A 22133-nucleotide genomic window follows, 5' to 3' on the forward strand; every position below is an offset into this window, starting at 1 on the left:
GAAACTTACTCTGCCTCCTTTTGAACCAGCTGCCTCTGCATATTTAAAGATTCTCTCCTGGAAGACTGCTTTTCTCTTGGCTATTACTTCAGCCAGAAGGGTTTCTGAGCTGCAAGCCGTAACGGCAGTGGAACCTTTCATTATTTTTCATTCAGAATGGGTTGCTCTGAGCCTAATCCCTCCTTTATGCCCAAGGTGGTTTCTAGTTTGACTCTTAACCAGTCTATTCACCTGCCTACCTTCTTCAGTAATCCCCAGAATAAAGGGGAAAGGATTCTGCACTCTATTGATGTTCATCGACAGTTGAGATTTTATTTAGACAGGACTAAACCCTTTCGGAAGTCTGATCAGTTGCTGCTTAGTTTAGTCTAGGTAAAGCTATTTCTAAGCAAACCATTTCCATATGGATTGCTCATTGTATTCAGTTTTGTTACCTACAGCATGGAAAGCTTCCTCCTCAGACTATTAGGACCCATTCTACTAGAGCAGCTTCTACCTCTACATCTTTTTTGAGAGGTGTGCCTACTAAGGACATTATAGAAGCAGCTACTTGGTTTTCTGTCCATACTTTCACAAAGCATTACAGTCTACCTTTGTTTTCTAAATAGAGGGTTGGTTTTGCTACTGCTGTTTAGCAGGGCCTCCTTACCAACCCTTAATCTGTGGTTATTCCTCCTCCCTTTGTTTTTTCCTGGGCTTTGGGAATCAACCCAATTGTTAGGACTGCAACAGTGAAACATGAAGAACATAGTACAGTTGTGTACACTTACCATAAATGTAGATATTCGAGTGTATTCACTGTTGTAGTCCTGGTTTCCCACCCTCCATTCCCCCTTTTTCCCTGAGGCACAAACTAGATCTAAAATTTTTTGGATGGTATGTTTCCAGGATGTTTCTTCCTGGTCTAGCCTTCTTTTGGGGGCTTCTGACAGTTAAGGCAAGGAAAAGCTGAGGAAATGGCGATGGCTGCCTCCCTTTATACCTGACGTTCTGACGTCATGTTTACAGCCGACGACATATACCGAGGACTCTGGTATTCGGGCTGACTGAGGGCTACCGGGAGCCGGATAACCCAATTGTTAGGACTGAAACACTGAATACACTCGAGCATCTACATTTATGGTAAGTGTGCACAACTGTTCTTTCTTATTAGGAAGCAAATACTTAAATATTTGAAGATGTACATAGTTTTGTGTGTTATAAATTTAATAGGTTTTGGGGGGTTTGGAGGGGGTTGTTTGTTCTGTTTGAGGGCTTTCAAAAAAAGTTATGCAAGACACAGCATAGCAGCAAATGGATAAGGCAAGAAACAGCTGTATAAAAGACCAACCTGCCAAACAGTATATGCATGTAATGGGTCTATATTAAATCTCCGAATGCTTAAAAAAGCGAACGGTAATTGATCGACCCTATGTAAGCGAAAGCTTATAATGTCTAAGTGTCAGAACAGCGATTTTTTTCCCAAGGGAAAAAAAAAATCGCTGATCCAACAAAAATAAATAAATCAGTTTCAAACATTACATTAAGTGGGGGGCTTTGCCCCCACCCCCTACTTAAATATACCAACTCCAAGACCGCACTACAGTGCCGAAAACGGCAAAGTACCGAAGCGGCCAAGCAAATTCTTTCCCAGGGAAAGAATTTGCTTTACAGCCGCTTCGATATTTTGTGTTTTCAGCCTTTTAAGTTCGACCAAGATGCATTCGGTCTTCTAATCTAGACCCCATGTAACATAAAAGTTGGAACTAGACATTTAACAAAAAAGCAGTTATACATAAAAGGTGGTATTAATTGTACAAGAAATTTATGCCATCTGTAATGTCTTTCAATCTGAATGGTCTTGCAGACAAATATAAATTAAGAAAGAGTAGTGATCTATATTAAAAAATGTAGAGTGCAAATAGCTATGTTACAGGAGACACACCTGGAAAGAACTGAACATGTGAATTTGGTAAAGAAAGGTTTTCAGGATGGTTATTCAGCAGAATATCTGAGGGAAAGGAAAAGAGGAGTACTTATATTAATTGCAAGAGGAGGTCCTCTAGTTACAGAAGAGGGAAACAAAGATAATAATGGAAGACGTATAGTACTAATGGGCTACTGGCTGGAGAGGAGGATTACACTGGCATGCATTTACATTCCACCTGTAGCTGCTATAGTGGAGCTTAAGAAAATTCTGGGAGAAATAATCAACTTTCAGCAAGGAATATTACTTTATAGGTGGAGACTAATTTGGTTTGCAGCAATGAAGATGTGTCTTGGGGGGGCCTAGAAGAGAAAATATAACAAAGGAGGGTAGATTTTTGAAGAAATTTATGAAAATGTTTGGCATGGAAGATGTGAATTCACTGCTAAGAGTTTGGAGTGAATTTATAAATCATTCACCAAGATACAAAAACTGGGCTAAGCTAGATAGGATTTATATCTCACAGGAACATGTGCATTTAATTGAAGGCCTTGAAATGCACCCAATAACCATTTCAGATCATGCGCCAATAATAACTAAAATAAAAACACAAGGTAATGAAATAAAACTCAGACACTGGCACTTTCCCCACCTATTGGTTGAAAAGAGAGGAATTTAAGGCATAGGTTTTGAAATTAATTCAGGTGTTACTAGAGAAGATAGAATTTTCTTCTGAAAATATAGCTAGGGAGTGGGATAAAATTAAAGTAGAGTTTAAAACTAGGGTGGCAATAAAGGAAAGGGAGATGTTGTTATGAAGTAAGAATTATTTAGAGGGACTGGCATGTGTTAAAGTATTGCAGAGTAAACGGGAATCGCTCTAAACAAGAAAAGGAGCAACTGCAGAATGCTAAACAGAAACTAAGGGATTACCTCGATATTATGCACAAGTTTAGAAAGATTGCTGTTAAGGGTCTGTTTTTTGATGATAACTGTAGAGCACAAAAACTTTTAGCACAACTCAGGCAACAGAAAGTGGAAAGGGCTGTCACCAAGCGTAGGAACCTATAACAAGGAAGATGATAAGAGATCCTGTAGAAATATTTCATAAATTTTATGAAAGTTTGTATAAAGCAGAGAAATATGGAAATCAAGAAAAGGTACAAATGGAAAAGTTTATGGAAGAATTAAATATGCAAAGGTTAGAGGTAGATGAGGCTCAGGGCAGCCACGATGGTGCAGTGGTTAACATTGTCGCCTCACAGCAAGAGGTTCTCCGGTTCGATCCTCGGCTGGGGTGCCTTCTGTGCAGAGTCTGCATGTCCTCCTTGTGGTCGTGTGGGATTCCTCCGGGTGCTCCGGTTTCCTCCCACATCCCAAAGACATGCTGTAGGTGGATTGGACACTCCAAATTGGCCCTAGGTGTGAGTGAGTGTGTGCCTTCACTGGAAGGTTGGGCGCCGGGCTGGCAACTCGATACCGTAAAACTCCACTGCCAATCATGAGCGGTGGTGCCCCTAACCGGGAAAAGCTGAAAGAACTAGTAAAGAGATAGATGAGGCTCAATTACTACCAGGATAAGAAGAGATGAGGTAAAAATGGCTGTGTATAACCAATCAACATGAAAGTCGCCAGGAGTAGATGGTATTCCTGTAGAAGTTTGGAAGCTAGGAGGGAAAAAGCTGATAAAGATTTGGAAGGTTTTGTGTAACTGTATTTTAAGAGAAGTACCAGCATCCTGGAAGAAGGTGGTGGTAATGGAAATACCTAAAGAGGGTAAAGATCTATGGGATCCAGAACCACAGGAATTCACACAAGGTGAAATAGTGTCCAAAATAAAAAAGTCACCACCGCGTCAAATTCCAAGCGAAATGTATGTTTAGTAAAACACAGTTCCCAACAAGACTTAGCACTTTTGCCTGTTTCATACAAGCACCATCAGAGTCATTGTTCTTGACATTGTCTAGTTAATATAGTAGCAAGACACCAATCAGAACTAAGCAATTAAAAACAGTCATTTTAAAGAAACATAATGCAGACTGCCTACTTTCAAACTTATAAAACTTAACCAGTTGTAAAGGCTAGTAATGTGACATCATTAAAATACAATACATAGAAACACCATAAATAATGAAATAATGAATAATAACAATACATATAAAAACTATATCAAATCAGTGTTGCCCTTAGCTTCAATATACTGGCCATGGAACAGTTCTCATTAATGCCTGGGGAACACTGTTGCATTTAGTCTTAGTTGCCATAGTCTCCCCCTAACCTCAAGTATAGTTTTCTCATCGCCCCCCCCCCATCGTGTTTAACCCTGTCAATAACAAAAAAGAAAAATGTATTAAAATTGTCACATATTTCACTGTGACAGTATAATGCATTAGTGTTTTTTTTATTTCTTATATCTGTAAAATGTTCTGCCATTCTATCCCATAACCTATGGGTGGTTTTTCCTACATAGAATGCAGGACACGTACCACACACAGCAATGTATACCACCATTTTAGTATTGCAGTTAGCCCATCCTGGACATTGTATTGTCCTACCGTGACCTTCAATGGTTACATATGGACCCTTTTGTATGAATCTGCAGAACCTACATATACCACATTTACTCATCTGGGAGCAGTAAAATTTGTTAGAAACATCTTTATTCTTTCACAGTGGAAAGGAATGATGATACAGGGGAGAAGCTGAATAATTAAGGAGAGATTGGGATTTTGGATACAGACTCTTAAGGAGAACAGGAAAAATCATAGAGTATTATATTCATAAAATAGCAGGCAGTATTCTAAGAACTAAACCAGCACGAGAATGTAGAAAAGAAATTCTGCTGATGTGGCTGACTGTGGTTAGGGATACAGATAATAGGCAAGAGGGGGCCAGAATTTATTGGAGAAAACTGGCAAAGGAACCAAGTTATTGGGAGCAAATAACTAGAAAAGAAAAGGTAATAGAATGGGAAGAGGCCTGTAATTTATTTGGACTGCAGGTTAGAGATTGCCTTCCCTATCAAGGTTTGATATCAGAGTATAGGCAAATAGAAAGAAATAGGGGGTTCCTAAATGAAAGATCAGCACTGATAGAGGTTTTAATAGAATTTAGAACAGAAACTGCCATTAAAAAAGGAATAATTAGTAAAGCATATAAAATATTACATGATAATTATAAGAATCAATCAGAAGAATTTTGGACTGGGAAAAGTGATTGGGTAAGCAGTTCACAAAGAGACAATGGGGGGTATATGTACATCTTCCAAATATGCAACAAAGTCTAGAAGATTTGGGATCGTTGCCTGGAAATGTTTAGATAGGTATTTTTATATCCCAAGTAGACTCCAAAGAAATTTTCCTCAGGTGGATAGCAAATGTTGGAGGTGTGATGGGCAAGAATGAGGTGGCTGGGAACATATTTTTGGGAGTGTTATGAGCTGTCAGACTTTAGGGATTCCCTGCAGATTGCTCTGTTGGAGATGCTGGGTGAGCAGATTGGATTGACTGTGGAGATGATTTTTTTCGGCTATGATACAGAATTGGAATTGCCTAAACATAGTAAAACCTTGTGGAGTCCTGTCTTATGGTGACTGCCAAAAAAGCAATTACTAAAAAAATGGAAATCAAAGTCTAGTCCATTTTGACTAGAAATAGTGAATATCGTAACAGAGATAAAACAACTGGAACTGGGATCTTTGGAAAAGGGACAGAGCAAACTACATAGGAAAAATTGGGACTTGTGGGAACAATATATGCAGAGAAGGAACAAGGTTTAAGAAGCAGAATTTGAATGAGCCATATAATGCTTAACTGACAATGACTGGATAGATTATAGGTAATGATTGCAACTACAGTTGTTTCACTAGTGTCTGTGATGTATAATGTTTGCAACTAAAGTGGCGTCAATGTTTGTTTTTCATTTATATAAATGTAGGATTGCCTATGTCATACGTAATTATTTAATAAAAATGTTTATTGCAAAAAATTAAATTTGGGTTTAGGTGACATTGGCACTTGCACTGGAGATTTTTTGGGTCTTAAGTGTTAAAATTGTCAGTTATGGTTCTGTTTTCTGCTGTACAATTTCACTTAGTATATGTTCTGACAAACTGGTCCTCAATTTTGGTACTTTTCATCTTTTTAGTCTCAAAGTAGTATTCAACAGTGTGTTTGACAATTTAGCTTAGATCTCCAGCAGGTTTGCCTAACTTTCTGGATCAAGCTTGTTGATGGACTAAGAAAGAGTCCTAACCCTAATACTCAAGACACCCTTGGAACCTCCATCACAATATGAAAATCTAATGTAGTTTGCTTCTAACATCCTGCAAGAGTAAAACGTACCTAAAGCTAACTAATCAGCTGATGAAGTCTGTATGATTAGATGAAAAACACGCTGATTCATTAAGCGTTTAGCGTTTTATGTTGTCAGTTATTTAATAAATACTTGGTTTTAAATTTTTGGAAGTCTGGCGTTTGGCTTTACATACCTTGTTGTTTTAATAGTCCTTATTGTAGTGGGTGTGAATATGTTGAGTGATTGTTTTCTTGAGGACATAACTGCTTGTGTTATCATTACTGAGTGAATTTCAGATGTTTTAACTTCAGTAGTTCTTTTAAGTGAAAATGTTATAGGAATTCATGACCAATGTCTTCATCCTACAGGAACTGAACAATCGTCTGGCTGCAGAAATCACCAGGCTAAGATCAGTAGTTGCTGGAGAGGGTGGAATTGATGGCTCTACGCCAACCCAAGGCAAGGATGTTTATGAACTTGAGGTAAGATCTGAGATGCAGAAGACTGATTTTATTGATATTTAACAGGTTTTCTGTTCTGCCTCTTGAGAGGCTAAGAATAGCTCATCTCTAAAGTCAGGACTGTATAGGGGTCATTATAGATTTGTTAGCTGGTCAGAGAAGTCGTCCCCTTATATACTGCCAATAGAAGAATTTTGTAAATTATCATGTTTGTAAATTCTTCAGCCACAGGAAGTTATGTTACAGAGTGGTTAAAATGACAAGGTATGGAAGGACAGAAGTTGAATTTGCTTCTTCACTTTGCAGTTAAAATTTCAACCATGGGAATGTAAACTAGTAAGTTTAGAAGAGATTCAATGTTATATATTTCCTCCTTTTGCTTATTTTGTAGACTGAGAAGGCTGTAAGGAAACTTCAATTTTTTCTTTTTTGAATTATACATTGAGTATGACGTGGAGTGTGCTCAAAGTTCAAAAGTGTCAGATGGTTCATAAGTTAGACGTATAATACAGCATTTAGATTTACAGTAGAGAGTCGATTATCCGAAATGGCAATTATCCGACCCAGCCTTCCAGAGTTTTTGGGTAGGAAAAAATCAAAAATTCTGAGTATGTAAACATTATACATATTCACATGAGCATGTTTTTTGAGCTTGTAGCCAGCTCGTGTGTGAAAAATATTCTTTATTGTCCACTGGAATCGCTAAATGGTTGAGAAATGTATTGCTGCTTGCAGAAAAAAAAAGATTTTAGAAGTTTTTTATCCTGTTCAGTTATGTGTTTGATTATATGAACAGTTTATCAGAACTACCCTAGGTCCTAATTGACTCTCTACTGTATGTTTGACATAGCAGCAGGTGAGGGGTTATGAATAGAATCTGCATACTGCAAGGACAGTTGAAACAGTAAAGGGTTGTACAATTATGCAGTCAGTTGAGAGAGAGAGTATAGAATCTGTAGAGGGTCATTGAAGATGGCATTTCAACAGAAGCTGCTGACAGTGACATAAGTAGACTCCCAGCTGTTAAAAGATGTTTTAAGCAAAGCATTAGGACTTCTTTGAGAAGGTCATCAAAGCAATGGATGAGGTCAAAATGGTTCACACTGCCTACCTTGACATGGCCAAGGTATTTGACACAATACCACACTCATGCATTGTTGACAAACTCAAGAGGTTAGATACAAACCGATTTGTCACCCAGTGGATACTCAGCTGGCTTACAAACAGGACCCAGGAAGTTAGAATTGGAGAGTCCACCTCTAGAAAGAGATCAGTCATAAGTGGAGTCACCCAGGGATCAGTCCTGGGACCGCTCCTCTTTGGCATTTACTTCTCTGAAGTCAAGGCCAATGTCAGTGGTCTTTGGCTGACTAAATTTGCAGATGATTGCAAATTAGGAGCTGTCATTGAATCCCACACTGATACAAATGTTCCCCAGGAAGGGCTGGCATAGACAAACAACTGGTGTCAGAGCCATGGACTAAAATTAAATGCCAAGAAATGCATAACAGTATCCATTGGAAAGTCATCTATAGAACAGTGCATGTTGCATCTTTAAGAAGCGTTTCAAGGAAAGCATGTGCTAACTTCAGTGCCATTTTCAGAGTGTAGCCAGAGAGTGACCATGTGTGAGTGTGCTAGCTAGTTTGTTTACAAGTTTATCTAAGTTAAAGTTATTAAGCCTCAATCCTGATGTATTTGTACATAATAAACCTACTTGAACAAAACCCACGAATGCATATCTATTTTATCCTGACTGGACAAGTGACATGGTGTCAGAAGTGGGATTCCAGAGACTGCTTTTGAGAACTATGAGGTGAAGAGTTAACAGTGATGGTAAACTAAGAGAACCGGGCACAGTAAAAGGGCCAGAAATTAACTAAAGGTAATGAAAATTTGCATGAACGATTTATTTATTAAAAAAGATAAAATAGAGCATTACAAGGGCACAAACCGCCTTATTAAACAAGCAAGAGACATGAAAGGTTTATTAATTAAAAGAAATGTTTAAAATTAAGATATTTGATAAAACGATTATCAGAAAAGCACATAAAGGGTTTGGAATTACCTTGGAATTGCAAAATGAGCATGTTTAATGTAAAACGGGCATGTTTAGAGTAAAATGAGCAGAAGAAAAGTATAATGTGCATGAAAAAAGATTAAAACGAGCAAAACAAATATAATAATAAGGGCAAAAAGGGCACATTAAGCATAAATAAAGCAAGGCAACTGCATGTTTTTTTGGCAGACTGCTAGGTTTTGGCATAAACTACTGTTTAGCATTGATTGAAGCTATTAAGGGCATAACTACAGTTATATGAAGTATCTCAAAGTGTGTAATAGTGCTTATAGTGTGTGCGTATTACTGTGCATTTATTCCAAAGAGTTTATTTGTGTGCAAAGTTCAACAATTTCATAAAGTGCAGTCAAAATACAGTCATTTCGAAAGGTTTTTTGTGCTGGCTGTGTCTATTCGCAGAATGCCACCATTACAGAGTATTTCTTGCACTGTAAAGAGTTATTTAACAATGCACAGCCATTTTAGAAAAGTTTCAGTGTGCTGTCTACTGTATATTTGCAGAGTGCAATTACTTCAAAATGTTTATTACTCTGAGCTTTTTCTGCCCAGTTTATTCGCACAGTGAAGTTATTTTGAAATGTTTCTTACACTGATAAGAGGTGATTTCTTACAGTATAGTGATTTCAAGAGTATTCTTGTGCCTGAGAGACTTGTTTCGCAAAGTTCAGTTGTTCAGAGGCTTATTGTGCTATTGGGCATAGTTACAGATACTGGCATAAATTTCAGGCATATATGCAAGTGTGCATGTTCGTACAGTAAAAAGTGGGCTTAGGTTGCATTGTGCTTTACTGTAATTTGTTGGCATGGCAGACAGATTTCGAAAACCATTGCCACTTGTATTTGATCAGAATATTGCAAAGAATTGAAGAATATTTGAGCAAGATTACAATATTTGTATGCAAACAGCTTATTCTGACAAAGATGCATGCACCAGGGTATTCATTTTGCTATACCAATAGCACCAGAAATATATGAAGGAGAAGGCGAATACCATTATATTGTTGTACAGGCTGAATCAAGGGAAGACCCCTAGTGTTTGAAACACAAATTCAGGGAAATGTGTAGCCCCCAGACAAATATTGCATTAGAGAGGCATTTGTTTTACACAAGAGATCAAAGGCCAAGAGAAACGTTTGCAGCTTACATTACTGACCTGAGAAAGAAGCTAAAACCAGTGGTGCCTGGTGACTTCAAATCGAAGGGGGGCTGCAGGAGACAGTTGAATGGGTGTGGCCAACTGGAAAGGGGAGGGGGCTATGCTCAAAACCACAAAAACTGGAACTTTAATTAAATACGCTGCCCTGGGTGCCAAACCATCATTATGAGAGTCCAATCAAGATAAAATGAAGTGTAGAAGAAAAAAAATATTTAAATGCATTGGCTGCATGACAGCTTACTTAATATCTAGATGGGAAAAAGGTTGTGAGGCATGAAAAAATAAATTACTTTTTAAATACATTACTTGATTGCCAGTCAAAGTCAAGTATAAGATAAACAAGCAGCACTCATCTCAAACCACTTCTCCTTGCACTGCAGTTCTAATTATAATTTATATTCAGCTTTATAAAATGTGCCAAGTAACATGCTGAAAGTAGCAATGATATACCCCTCACTTGTAAAAATGTTTCTTATCCAAAAAAGACCTGCTGCCTCACAACTATCTACTTGTTTCATTGGGAAAACATGATCAAAGTAAAAAGTGAACAGCAAACAAGAAACAAACTCAAGATAAATTGCTTAAAGGATTACTGCACAGGTTATGGACCAGGCATGATAGATTGGCATTCTGTTTAGTTTATGGGTAAAGCCTGCAAAGATGAGGGCAAGGCTCCAACTAAGGTAATGAGCTTCTTAAAATACTGTAATCCTGTCCTTTATTACAAATACTGTCATATGCATTTCAATACCCAAGGCTTATACATTATCTAGTTATGTAAGCATTCTCTGCATGGCAACAACAGAAAGGTTTTCAATGTTGGTAATTCTTTAACAGTAAGCTTACTTGCATCTTACAATCTCAGACAAGCTTACCTGATGATCATGAAATCATTGCTACTTAAACATAGAGCAATAGGCACTTTCTAAATAATAAGAAGCGTAATTAACAGTATAAAAATATGACAGAAAACCAGAACATTCTGCAAATTCAAGCAAGACAGATGAAAAGCCACTGTAGTACTTGCATCTACCTTGGATGGGGGGGATACTCTGCACACTTACACTGCATAACTGCTCCTTGCCTTGCTTGGACACATTCAGAGTCACTACATGGAGGAGTGGGGTGCAACAAGTATGTCACAACTTGAAATGTCTCTGGCTGACTGCGATGGCCCTGACACATTTGTCATACCTCTCAACCTCAGCAAGAAATCTGGACAAAGTCAGGCCCCAAATTAAGAACAATATCTAAATATTGTTCTTATAAACTTTCTAATAGAACAGTTGGTCTTGCATTAGTATGAATTTTTTGAAGGGTATTAAATCTGAAACTGAAATGTTTGTAATTATTTTCTTACTTCAATCTTTAATGAGTTGCCACTAATTTGCCAGAAAACCACAATTTTATGAAAAATGGACCAAAAATGTGCCACACAATATAGCTGGGAACCTGTCAATGAAGGGACACTTTTTAATATTAGCACTGTTAGCTTGAGCAGCTGACAAAATAAACAAATCTACATGCATTTCTGAAATAAAAGTAATCAATAACTCTGATTATTACAGTTATTTATCAATTGTAAACCCTCCAAGTTTTCTTCCAAAATTGACATTTTGCAGAGGGATTACAGGGAGAGCAACATTTTGAGCCAAAATCGGGGACAGTTGAGAGGTTTGGATATGCCCAGTTCTATAAAGCAATTTGCACGTACCTCTCAACCTGTTAACTCAGGAAATCTGGACAAGGCCAAATATATTGGGGGAACATACAAACAGTACTAAAAAATGCTCTTGTATAAACTTAGTTGATAGAACAGCTCTTGCTTTAGCATGCATTTTTCTGAAGGTTATGAAGTCTGAAACTCAATGTCTGTCATTATTTAATTACCTTAATTCCTAAATGATTTGCCAGAAAACCACAAATTTTATGAGGAACAAATCAAAAAGAAGCCAAAATCTATTCATTCTGTAAAAATCTGGACAGTTGAGCAGTATAGTTCAGCCAGGGTTGCCAGACGTCCCTATTTTGGCGGGACTGTCCCAAGATCAGCAGCCTGATCCCGAGTTCCGCCCTGCCGGTTTAAATCCCGGCCAGCCTCCGCTTTGTTTGTTTTTTTTTGATTGGCCCGTATACCTGGCATACAGGCCAATCAAAAATCGCTAAACACGGAGCTTCTTCTGTTCCGCATTAAACACGAGAAGCTCCGTGTTTAGTGTAGATCTAGTGTTCTTTAATGTGGAACTCTGCTCCGCATTAAAGAGCTTTTTTTTTTCGTCCCTACCTGGCCGATATGAAATGTGGCAACCCTGAGTTCAGCTGAGCTGGGGCTGTCTGAGTTTGCCATCCTTCCCCCTCATAAAATCATGGTCGAATGGAGCCACCCCCTGCAGCCATTCCAATGTCCCATTACTTGGCTATTTCGTCCCATTTACCATAAACACTACAATGTGCATATTGCTTTACTTCTACGATGATTTGGATGTTATTTGAAAGTTTTATTTTGTAGCGCAAACACTAAAACATCTGCTAAACAAAGCAGTGCAGTCTCACAGTGAAAATAGACTTGGCATTAAAACTCTGCCATTGAAACAGCAGTGAAATCCACTTTAAAAAAAATACATTTAGGTAATACAAAGATTAACTTTGGGCTGTTTTCAAATGATAGGCCCCTTGTGCACAAAACATACATGTGTTGTGTGATACACCTTCCTGATTGTATTAAGTTATATTCCTTGTATAATACAGTACAGTTGTTAGAGGGTGTTTTAAATTTATTGTTTTGAACATTTTCCAGTAAACAATGAGGGTGTTTTAAATTTATTGTTTTAAACATTTTTCCAGTAAACAATGAAACAAAATGCATGCACAAATAATGACAAAACTGCCCAATTGAGAACATTTCCATCATAAAAAAGTCTACTAAAACTTATACAATACACCAGTATCAGTAAATATGCACAATCTCTGCAGAAGTAAGTCATCTAAATAATTTCACATTAAACAGATCTGTAACTAATGAAGAGGTTGCTGCTAGGTAGCGTCTTCGCCAAAGAGGACATTCTCAGTATGGCAGCATCCATCCCTTGTGGGAGTAGAACCCACAGCTTTCTGCATCAAAAGCAAGTACACAACTTGTGCTATTAACAATGCAAGCAGACTCGGCATAAGCAGCACTAAACTTCTCTTCCCTTGCAGCTCTCAGCTCCTTGTAAAATCTGCTCAATACTCATCTGGATCTCAACTTCGCAGCACAAGAAATCTGGAAAAAGAAAAAATGTATTGGGGGGGGGGGACAAAAGCCCAAAAACCAGGGACACAAAATTGCTTGTATAATCTTGGAAAGTTGGTAGAATAAAATGCTGTGTTACCACCGTACATTTTGCTGCCCAGTCTTGAACCCAGGTCCCTGTGCAAAACAGTCAGAACAACATACCACTACCAAATCAGCTGCTTTGTGAAAGTGAGGAAAACTGAAACTTAAATTGCTATCATTTAGTGAATTCAGTTCTCACCATCGCTGTCAACCACTTAGCACAAAACACCTGGAAAAACCCAATAATGGGGGAATACAGCCCTCAAACATATTCACTGAATTCAGTTCTTGCCATAGCTCTCAACTTTAGTACAAAAAACCTGGATGAAGCCAATAATGGGGGAACACAGTCCTAAAAATAGGGACAAATTTCAAATATTCATCTTATAAACTTAGAACATTGCTAGAATAAAAGGTTTTGTGTTACTATGTACTTTCTGAAGAATATGAAATCTGAAATTCAAATGCCTGTCAACTTTATATATTTAACATTTGTTAACCAGGAAAGTCTAATGGAACAAAAACAATTTTCAGCAGAGGCTCAGGGAGAAATACTGCAGACACATGTCTTTGTAACATGGGAGGGCACCAGAGCAAATCCACACAAACACATGGAGGAGATGCAGACTCCACACAGAAGGCACCCCCAGCCAAAAATCAAACCAGAAAACCTCTAGCTGTGAGGCAACAATGCTACCACTGCACCATCAAAATAAACCCACACAAATACAGGGAGGACATGCAGACCCAACACAGAAGGCACCCTAGCCAAGGATCAAACCAGAGAACCTGCAGCTGTGAGGCAACAATGCTGCCACTGCACCATCAAATATCTCAGAATTTAAGTATTCAGAAACCACAGATGTTATGAGGAACAGAACAGAATAAAATATTAGGCAAAAATCTGCAAAATTTCACAAGTGGTGGTGACTAGGGAATTTCTTGTTACCTGCACTCAAGGTACAGGATTCAAGCCTGCTCTCTAACCACCACCAGTTACATATTCTCTGTAGCCACTGCAACTGGGGCATTTTCACACACACACTTTCTTTAAAAGCAGCATTTAACTTTTTGACAGTTTACTATCTACAGAAATAAAACAAACCTCCTACTTCTGTACCTTTCCAAGATCCTGAATATAAACATCTAAAAAGTGTATTTGAAATATTAAGCAGAGCCAAAAATGTTTGCACATGAAAGAACATTTAGCTTCATCATTAAATCAATCACTACACAGTGCATATAGATGAAAAGAAAGACAGAAATCATATTTTTTCTCAAAATATTAAAAATAGGTAAATTGCCCATGACTTGAAAATCTCATAAAAAAACTAAGCAATATTTGCAGAATCAGGTTAACTGCAAACTAATACATACAGTCACTCTCACCTCATTGATCGGTACATAACCAGTTTGGTAATCATTCCACATTTTTAATGATGCAGCTTTCCCTCGACAGTCTTGTCATTGTGAAGCAAAGCAATTCAGTTTGTTTAAATTTTTCCTTACAGAAGGAAGATACAGAAGAAAAAGAATCAGAGAAGTGAAGGAAGTGCTCTCTCTCTCTCACACACACGCACACACACACACACGTACCTGCCAATAACCAAGCCACGATCCAGCTAAATAATCCATCCCACGAGCCACGATGTACCTGCCAGTAACCAAGCCACGATCCAGATAAATAATCCATCCCATGAGCCATGATCCATCCATGAAAGTATCCAGCCACAAAGTCAACGGTCCCTACAGAATCCCGCCCGAGAGAATGAAGTCAGTGGTCCAATCCCATGAGAGAGAGAAAGCACGTCCTTCACCAGCCTGCAGACGTTGCAGTCTGATCCCCTTCCAGTCTATGCAGATCCAACTGCATAGACGTCTGGGATATCTCGAGTTAAACATTGCGATGTCAATCCGGACTGCTGGTGAGACAGTCTGGATTTTGTGCGCGTGCTCCATACTGCTTCACAAGCAGTCTGACATCGGGAAAATGCGCGAGTGCGCATGCGCGATGTTCGGGGGACACTTTTTTTTTTTTTTTTAGTTATTTTATTTTCGTTTAGATGTTTTCTTTTCTTTTTTGTTTTAATGTTTATTTATTTGATTTTACAGCTGGGAGGGCTGCAGTCCAAAAGCACGAGCTGCCTCTGGGTAAAACATGTAGGTTTGGTGACTTAAAAGATGTGTTAATAAAGTACAGGCTTGTGTGTGGTATTAGTAAAACTGCAGTGAGAAAGATTTTGCTGTGTGACAGTGATTTAAAGCTGAGCAAAGCTACTGAGATTTGTCAAATCCATGAAGTTACAGAAAGGCACACAAATATGCTTGCAAGTGATACGAGCATGGTTTCAGCAGGCTCCAGAGCAAATGTAGACAGCAGGCAACACGTAGCTAGCAGAAGCAGGCCTAAGCACATGGCAGCTGTAACCTCTGTGAATGTGCATGTAGAACCTGTAGTTTGCCAGCAAGTTCTGAGAAAAGGACATGCTCAGTGCAGTACAATAGCAAGTCAACAAAACCCAAATCAAGCTTTATTGTTAACTGTCGTAGTTGTGGTGCCAGTCATGAGTCCAAAAGAAAAAAATGCGTAGCATTTGGTCTGCAATACCACAAGTGTATAAAATGGAACCGTTTTCAAAAGCTTTGTAAATCAAGTAAACCTCACGCAGTTATAAAGAAGGGTCACTTAAAAAAGCAAGTTGATCATGTAGAGGGCTGCAGCTCTCCTTTCTACGTAGATGGTGTGTCAGTAATTGGTGAAAAGGTTGATGTAGTAAATTTGTTGGCAAAGAGCTAAGTGTTTTGTGCTGTCCAGATCAAGGGTAAAACCACCGAGCTCAAAGTAGAAGCTGGTTCAAAGTGTAATGTTATGTCAGCAGACACGTTTGCTAAGGTGAGAGCTGGTGAGCAACTTAATGTGGCTAGTTGTGCGAAACTTGTTGCCCATGGAGGTGAAGAAATTCAAACTGAAGGCTCAGTAGTGCTTTCATGTAGGAACTGCTACAGCTTACTATTCTATGTAGTCCGAAGACCTTTGCAGTCATTGTTGGGTCTTATAGAGACAGTTTGAAAATGACTTTGCTTTCCTTTGCCAAAGAAGTTCATCATATAAGCACATATCCTAGTTCCAGTTTCACTGAAGCTATTTTCTCAGAGTATGCTGTTTTCGATGACAAGTTAGGCAAACTTCCAGTTGTGTATTCTATGAAGGTAGACCTAGAGGTGAGTCCAGTGGTCAGAGCTATGCAGGATAAAGTCAAAGCTCAATTCTGTAAAATGGTGCGGCAAGGTGTACTTTGTCCAATCACAGAACCAACTGAATAGGTGTCGTCTTTAGTGGCAGCCCACAAAAAAGGCTCAGACAAAATCAGAATATGTATTGACCCAAGAGATTTGAACAAAGCGTTAAAGTGACCACATCACCCTATGCGTACAGTTGAGGAAGTCACAAGTCTGATACCAAATGCCACTGTTTTTTTCTGTCTTGGATGCAAAAAGTTCATTTTGGCAAGGGATGCTTGATCGCAAATCTTCACTACTGACTACTTTCCGTACCCCATTTGGAATATACGGATTCATCAGGATACCATTTGGAATAAATTCTGCAAGTGAAGTCTTTTAGCATACAATGGGGCAAATTTATTCGGGTTATCCTTGTGCCATAATAGTAGATGATTTATTGGTTGGAGGCAGTGGTGAAGCAGAGCATGACAGAAACCTTATGAGAGTTCTAGACCGGGTACATGAAGTGAACTTGAAGCTTAATCTTCTGAAGTGCAGATTCAGACTACCAGAAGTTACATATGTAGGTCATTTATTTACTTGTACTGGCTTGCGACCAAACCTGTCCAAGCAAGCAGCCATTCTTGAGATCCCAGCAAAAGGTAATGTTCAAGCTCTGCAAAGTTTTCTTGGTATGGTCAACTGTCTAGGCAAGTTTATATCACACTTCAGTGAGTTGACAGCACCTTTGAGAGAGCTGACGAGCAAAAATATTACACAGTCTTGGTTGTAACAGCACCAGAGAGCATTTGAAGACCTTAAGCAGAAAATTGCCACCCCACCCACATTAAGGTACTATGATGTCAATAAACTAGTCACTTTTCTTGTGATGCTTCAAAATTTGTTCTTGGCACAGTTATCCTTCAAGAAGGCAGACCAGTAGCCTGTGCATCTAGATCTCTTACCCAAACTGAAATGCAGTATGCTCAAATTGAGAAAGAACTTTTGGCAATAGTATTTGCATGTTCTAAGTTTCATGATTATATTTATGGTCGAGCTATTCAGATTGAGACTGATCACCAACCTGTAGTCACCATTTTAAAGAAGCCCATGCATTCAGGTCCAGCGAGATTACAAAGAATGATGCTCAAATTGCAAAAGTAGACCTTCAAAATGGTCTATACAAAAGGCAAGTTTCTTTATCTGGCTGATACCTTATCCAGATCACCCAGAAATACAATATAACAGCTTCATGCAGAGAATTTTGACTTTGATGTCATGGAAGTGTGTAATTTTTCTACCACAAGACGTGGTGAGCTGAGAGATCATACAAAGACTGATACAATTTTGCAAAAGCTCGACCACAACATTAATCTTGGATGGTCGTCATTGCAATCTAGTGTACCACCTGAAGAGCAAACTTTTTTTCCTTACACAGATAAGATGTTGATGGAAGATGGCATTATTTTCAAAGGTCCTAAAATTGTTCTACTTCCTTACTATGTGAGTATATCCAGATTTTGCATCGTGGTCACCCAGGTTCCAAATGTACCAAAAGAAGGGTGAGAGGACTAGTATGTTGGCCTTCTCTAGCAAAGGACATTAATAAAGTACTTTTTTCTTGTTCAGTATGCAATAGTACTAACTGCATTTGCAAAAAGAACCACTTTAGCTAAGTCAAGATGTTCTTCGTGTTTCACTGTTGCAGTCATCACATTTGGGTTATCTGCTTGCAGTAGCCCTCAATCGGCCTGATTAACAAAGTCTTGGGTCCTGTGTCGGTTGCTGTCTCTTCTTCTGTGACATCAGGTCATCAGGGGTATAAAACATGCAGCCAACACCATTACATCAGTCTTTCTTGCCGTGCGGTGCCTGAAGCAGAAGCAGTTCGCAAGTGCCGGTCGGCCAACTCCTGAAATTTCCGTTTTCGAGTTTCAGAACTGAAGACTTCAACTAAAAGCTAAGTACCCCATTGGAGAAACTTTTTCTTGCACTAAACTAATGTCAGTAAAAGTAAATAATTGCATTTCTTGTGGAAAGCAAATACCTCATAAAGATTTTCATTCGTACTGTATTCCTTACCTAGGCCCTGACCACGACTTACCTCGCTGTCGGATTTGTGCCTTATTTAAACCACAAACTATCCGTCGTCTGTATATTTTTGCTTCTAAATATTTTGGTGCTCGGTTAAATAATCCAGATATCCGCAAAAGCACTGGACTCCAAACAGCAGCAGTACTCCCAAAAACTTTATTCAAGTGTAGAATATAACGTAAAGCATATAAAAAGTACTGACAAGTACTAAAAACTAAGACTGTAAACGTCCAAAAACAAAACTGTAAAAACAAATGTTAAGCGCTTTTCTTCTTCAGACAAACAGTCAATGTTAAAATGCAATTTATATAACCTCTCCATGTAATAATGACTTATCAGGTCCCAGTGTTCAAAATTTGAAAAGTTTTAAAGCTATATTTACCATTGTTCATATGAGTGTAATTAAAGCATAAAACTATTTAAAGTCCAATAAATGAAATAACTACCATTAGTCTGAACATATTTTACGTCGGTTCCTTCTAATAATATAGTACACATTATCATTAATTAGATCGGCAACCTATAAAGCTACTATGAATGGTATCTACGATTAAATGAATGACAACTAAGAATTAAGCATAATATGATTAATAAAATGCTCGATTACTTGTGAACTTAGTGTTGTGCGTTCAAGAAACAATTTTAAACCACCAAACATTAATTCATGAAGTGTTATAAATTGTCTACTGTATTCATATAAAATTCTGACAATCTTTTCTATTCACGTACAAAACCACTACTATGTTATGGGAATCCTTACAAACAACTATTTAAGGAATCCAAACACAAAAAAAAATCTAGAAAAAGAACTGAGACAAATGAACACGCCCTCACTGCACCACTTCTATTAAAACAATCCAAATGGTATCGATATCCACCTTCAATGGACCAAGCAAAACATAAAAGTTTTAAAAGGTAAAGCCTTCAGTTTTTATTTCCGCTTTTTGTCCTGCTCCTAGCAGGACTTCTTCAGACAAACAACAAGAATCAACAAATTTCCACTTTTTAAAATAAAATCACATTTCAATTACAGTTGAAATCACATTTCAATTAAAATGCTTTGTTCCCTGTAATGGGATTTAAAAAGGCCAACCCCCCCAAGAATAAAAGACACAGCACATTTTGTACTTTCAATAGTATTTGACTTTGTAAACAAGTAAAACATGAAAGTAAGAAATGAAAAATAGTAAAAACAAAAAACAAAAGAAATAAATATTCCCTTCTATATTGACAAGTTACCAGCAGTGCCGTTCAAACATACAAAAAATCAAGAACAACACACAGTGCCTGACTGTGTGTTTGTTTACCTCCTTTTTTCACTTACTCCTGACATGTTTACTAAACTTACTTCTTCACCTAAAATGTCTCTTCAGCAATCCTTACTTATAAAGTTACCCTAAGCAACTTCTCCTATTTGTATGAATACTGAGAAACATCGCTCATACAGCTGCCTTATATACTGATACATAAAGGTTCCATGACTCATGTCTGCATTTAAATCTGTATCTTTATATTTCCAGAACTCACCTTATGTTGCTACATATTGTGACCCAAAGTTGTTCAAGGTATTTTGCCTCGCTCTTGTTGCCACATTAAAGACCCCAGTGTGGTCCAATAAAGCTCCACTGTTACTCTGTCTTTTAAACAATTTCCAAAATTGTCTGCTTGTTCATCTTATTCAAGCCTCCATTGCTCTTTGCTTGTGTAGTTACCCTAAAACACCACCTAGTGTTGTTTTTGGTATATACCTACACAAGCTGCAATGGTTTAACATGTTATATCACACAAATAAACTTCCAAAAGGAAATTTTATGAGTGTGTGTGTGTGGGGGGGGGGGGGGGGGGGGATGGAAGCCATACCCACCCATATGCAAAATGACCTGGTCTATGAGGCCATGCTATTGTATATATATGAATTAGTGGACAATTTTCCTAAAATAGTAATAAAAATATATAGAATATTATAAATAAAAAGTAAAGGAACACAGTAATTTACCTAATGAGGCTTTTGAGCTTCAGTATACAAGAAATAGAGTAAATTTCATTCAAGCCCGGATGACAACATGCTCTAGTTTGGAGTTGCCATAACAACTCCCTTTTCTCCAACAGTAAAGAAGTTGGACCGCCCCTCAAGTCACAAATTTGATTGTCTATGGCTTTAAATTTAAAGGAATGCTGTGGGAAATTTTCCACATGTCTGGCCAATGCGTTTTCCTTTTTTAACGTTCTAATACTGTATAAGTGTTCATAGATTCTCTCCCTCAGTTTCCTGTCTGTTTTGCCTATATAAAAGGCAGGACAGGTGTTACACTGAGCGAGATAGACCACTCCCTTTGAATTACAGTCGAACTTCTTGTTGATTTTATAACTGACATCTCTAATTGTGAAATTTTGGCCAGCATCTACCTGTGGACAATATGAACACGTTACATTTCCAGATTCCATTTCTACTCGTTGGAGTTAAAAGTTTCCAGCTTCTTTGTAGTATACTTTTTAAATTGGCACCTCTTCTAAAGGTGACCCTGGGTACATCTCTCCATATAGAGGACAGGGTATAGTCAGATTTTACTAGTTCCCAATTTTTATAAATAATAGACCTAATTCCATATCCATCCACACTAAAAGTAGTTATGAAATTTGATGAATGAGTATCCCTCTCCACATTAATGTTAGGTTGAACCTCAGTAGAATAACTGTAGAGGCTATCTGCTCCTACTGAGCCTCCCAAAATAGGTTGGCAAACCCCTCTTGTTCTCTTTTCTTTCACTTCACTTATAAGGTCTAATACTAAGGTGGATGGATAACCTCTCTTAACAAACATATCTTCCAACCTACTACACTCCATGTTGAAGTCCACGTCAGTGGTCACCATACGGGCTGCCCTGACCAGTTGACCCTTAACCACTGATCATTTCTGGAAGAGTGGATGGTTGGTAGTAAAGTGAAGTAAGGCATTGGAGTAGGTCTCTTTTCTATAGATCTTTGCAATATAACGTTTGTTTATGTGGTCTTTACTAAGGTCTACATCTAGGTATGCTATTCTTTCCTTTTCAAACACGTGTAAATTTTAAGAAATTAGTAGTGTTATTCAAATAAGTTACTAACTTGGATGCCTCCTGTTCTTCACCGTCCACTAACATAAATATGTCATCCAAGAAACGTGGGCAAAAGGATATTTTCCCTTGGATGTCAGGTTTCCTTAAAATATACTCCCTCTCCCAATATGCCATCACTAAGTTAACAACACTGGCTTCACAGGGGGGGACCCCATCGCCACCCCTGTTTTCTGTATATACAACTTGTTGTTCAGTGTAATAGTTGTTGGTTAACACTATGTCCAAAAGTTCACATAGTAAAGTGATTTGGGGGGGGGGGTGGGACCCCCAATTCACCCAACAGTAACCTAATCCATTCTATTCCTTCATCCTGTGGAATGGAAGTATATAAATCCTTGACATCAGTTGTAAGGAAGTTAAGGTAATTTCTAAAGCCTATTTTTTGCATATTTGCTAGAAATGACCAAGAATCCTTACATATTTGGGTCTGCTGTTGTACATATTTTTTAAGGTAAAAAATCTCTAAATTTCGCTAGGGGTATGTTA

General features: G+C 38.1%; 1 protein-coding gene across 1 annotated transcript in view; it reads left to right on the plus strand.

Annotated features, from left to right (window-relative positions):
• The window catches only part of LOC122799215 (myosin phosphatase Rho-interacting protein-like), a 2938789-nt gene that overhangs the window by 2546125 nt on the left and 370531 nt on the right, over positions 1 to 22133 (plus strand). Inside the window, exon 19 of the mRNA XM_044068133.1 lies at positions 6571 to 6684. Coding sequence (XP_043924068.1) covers positions 6571 to 6684 — 114 coding nt within the window. The remainder of the gene's footprint in view (positions 1 to 6570; positions 6685 to 22133) is intronic.

This window comes from Protopterus annectens, chromosome 4.part0, assembly GCF_019279795.1.
Source record: "Protopterus annectens isolate FY-2018-M chromosome 4.part0, PAN1.0, whole genome shotgun sequence".
NCBI lineage: Eukaryota > Metazoa > Chordata > Ceratodontiformes > Protopteridae > Protopterus > Protopterus annectens.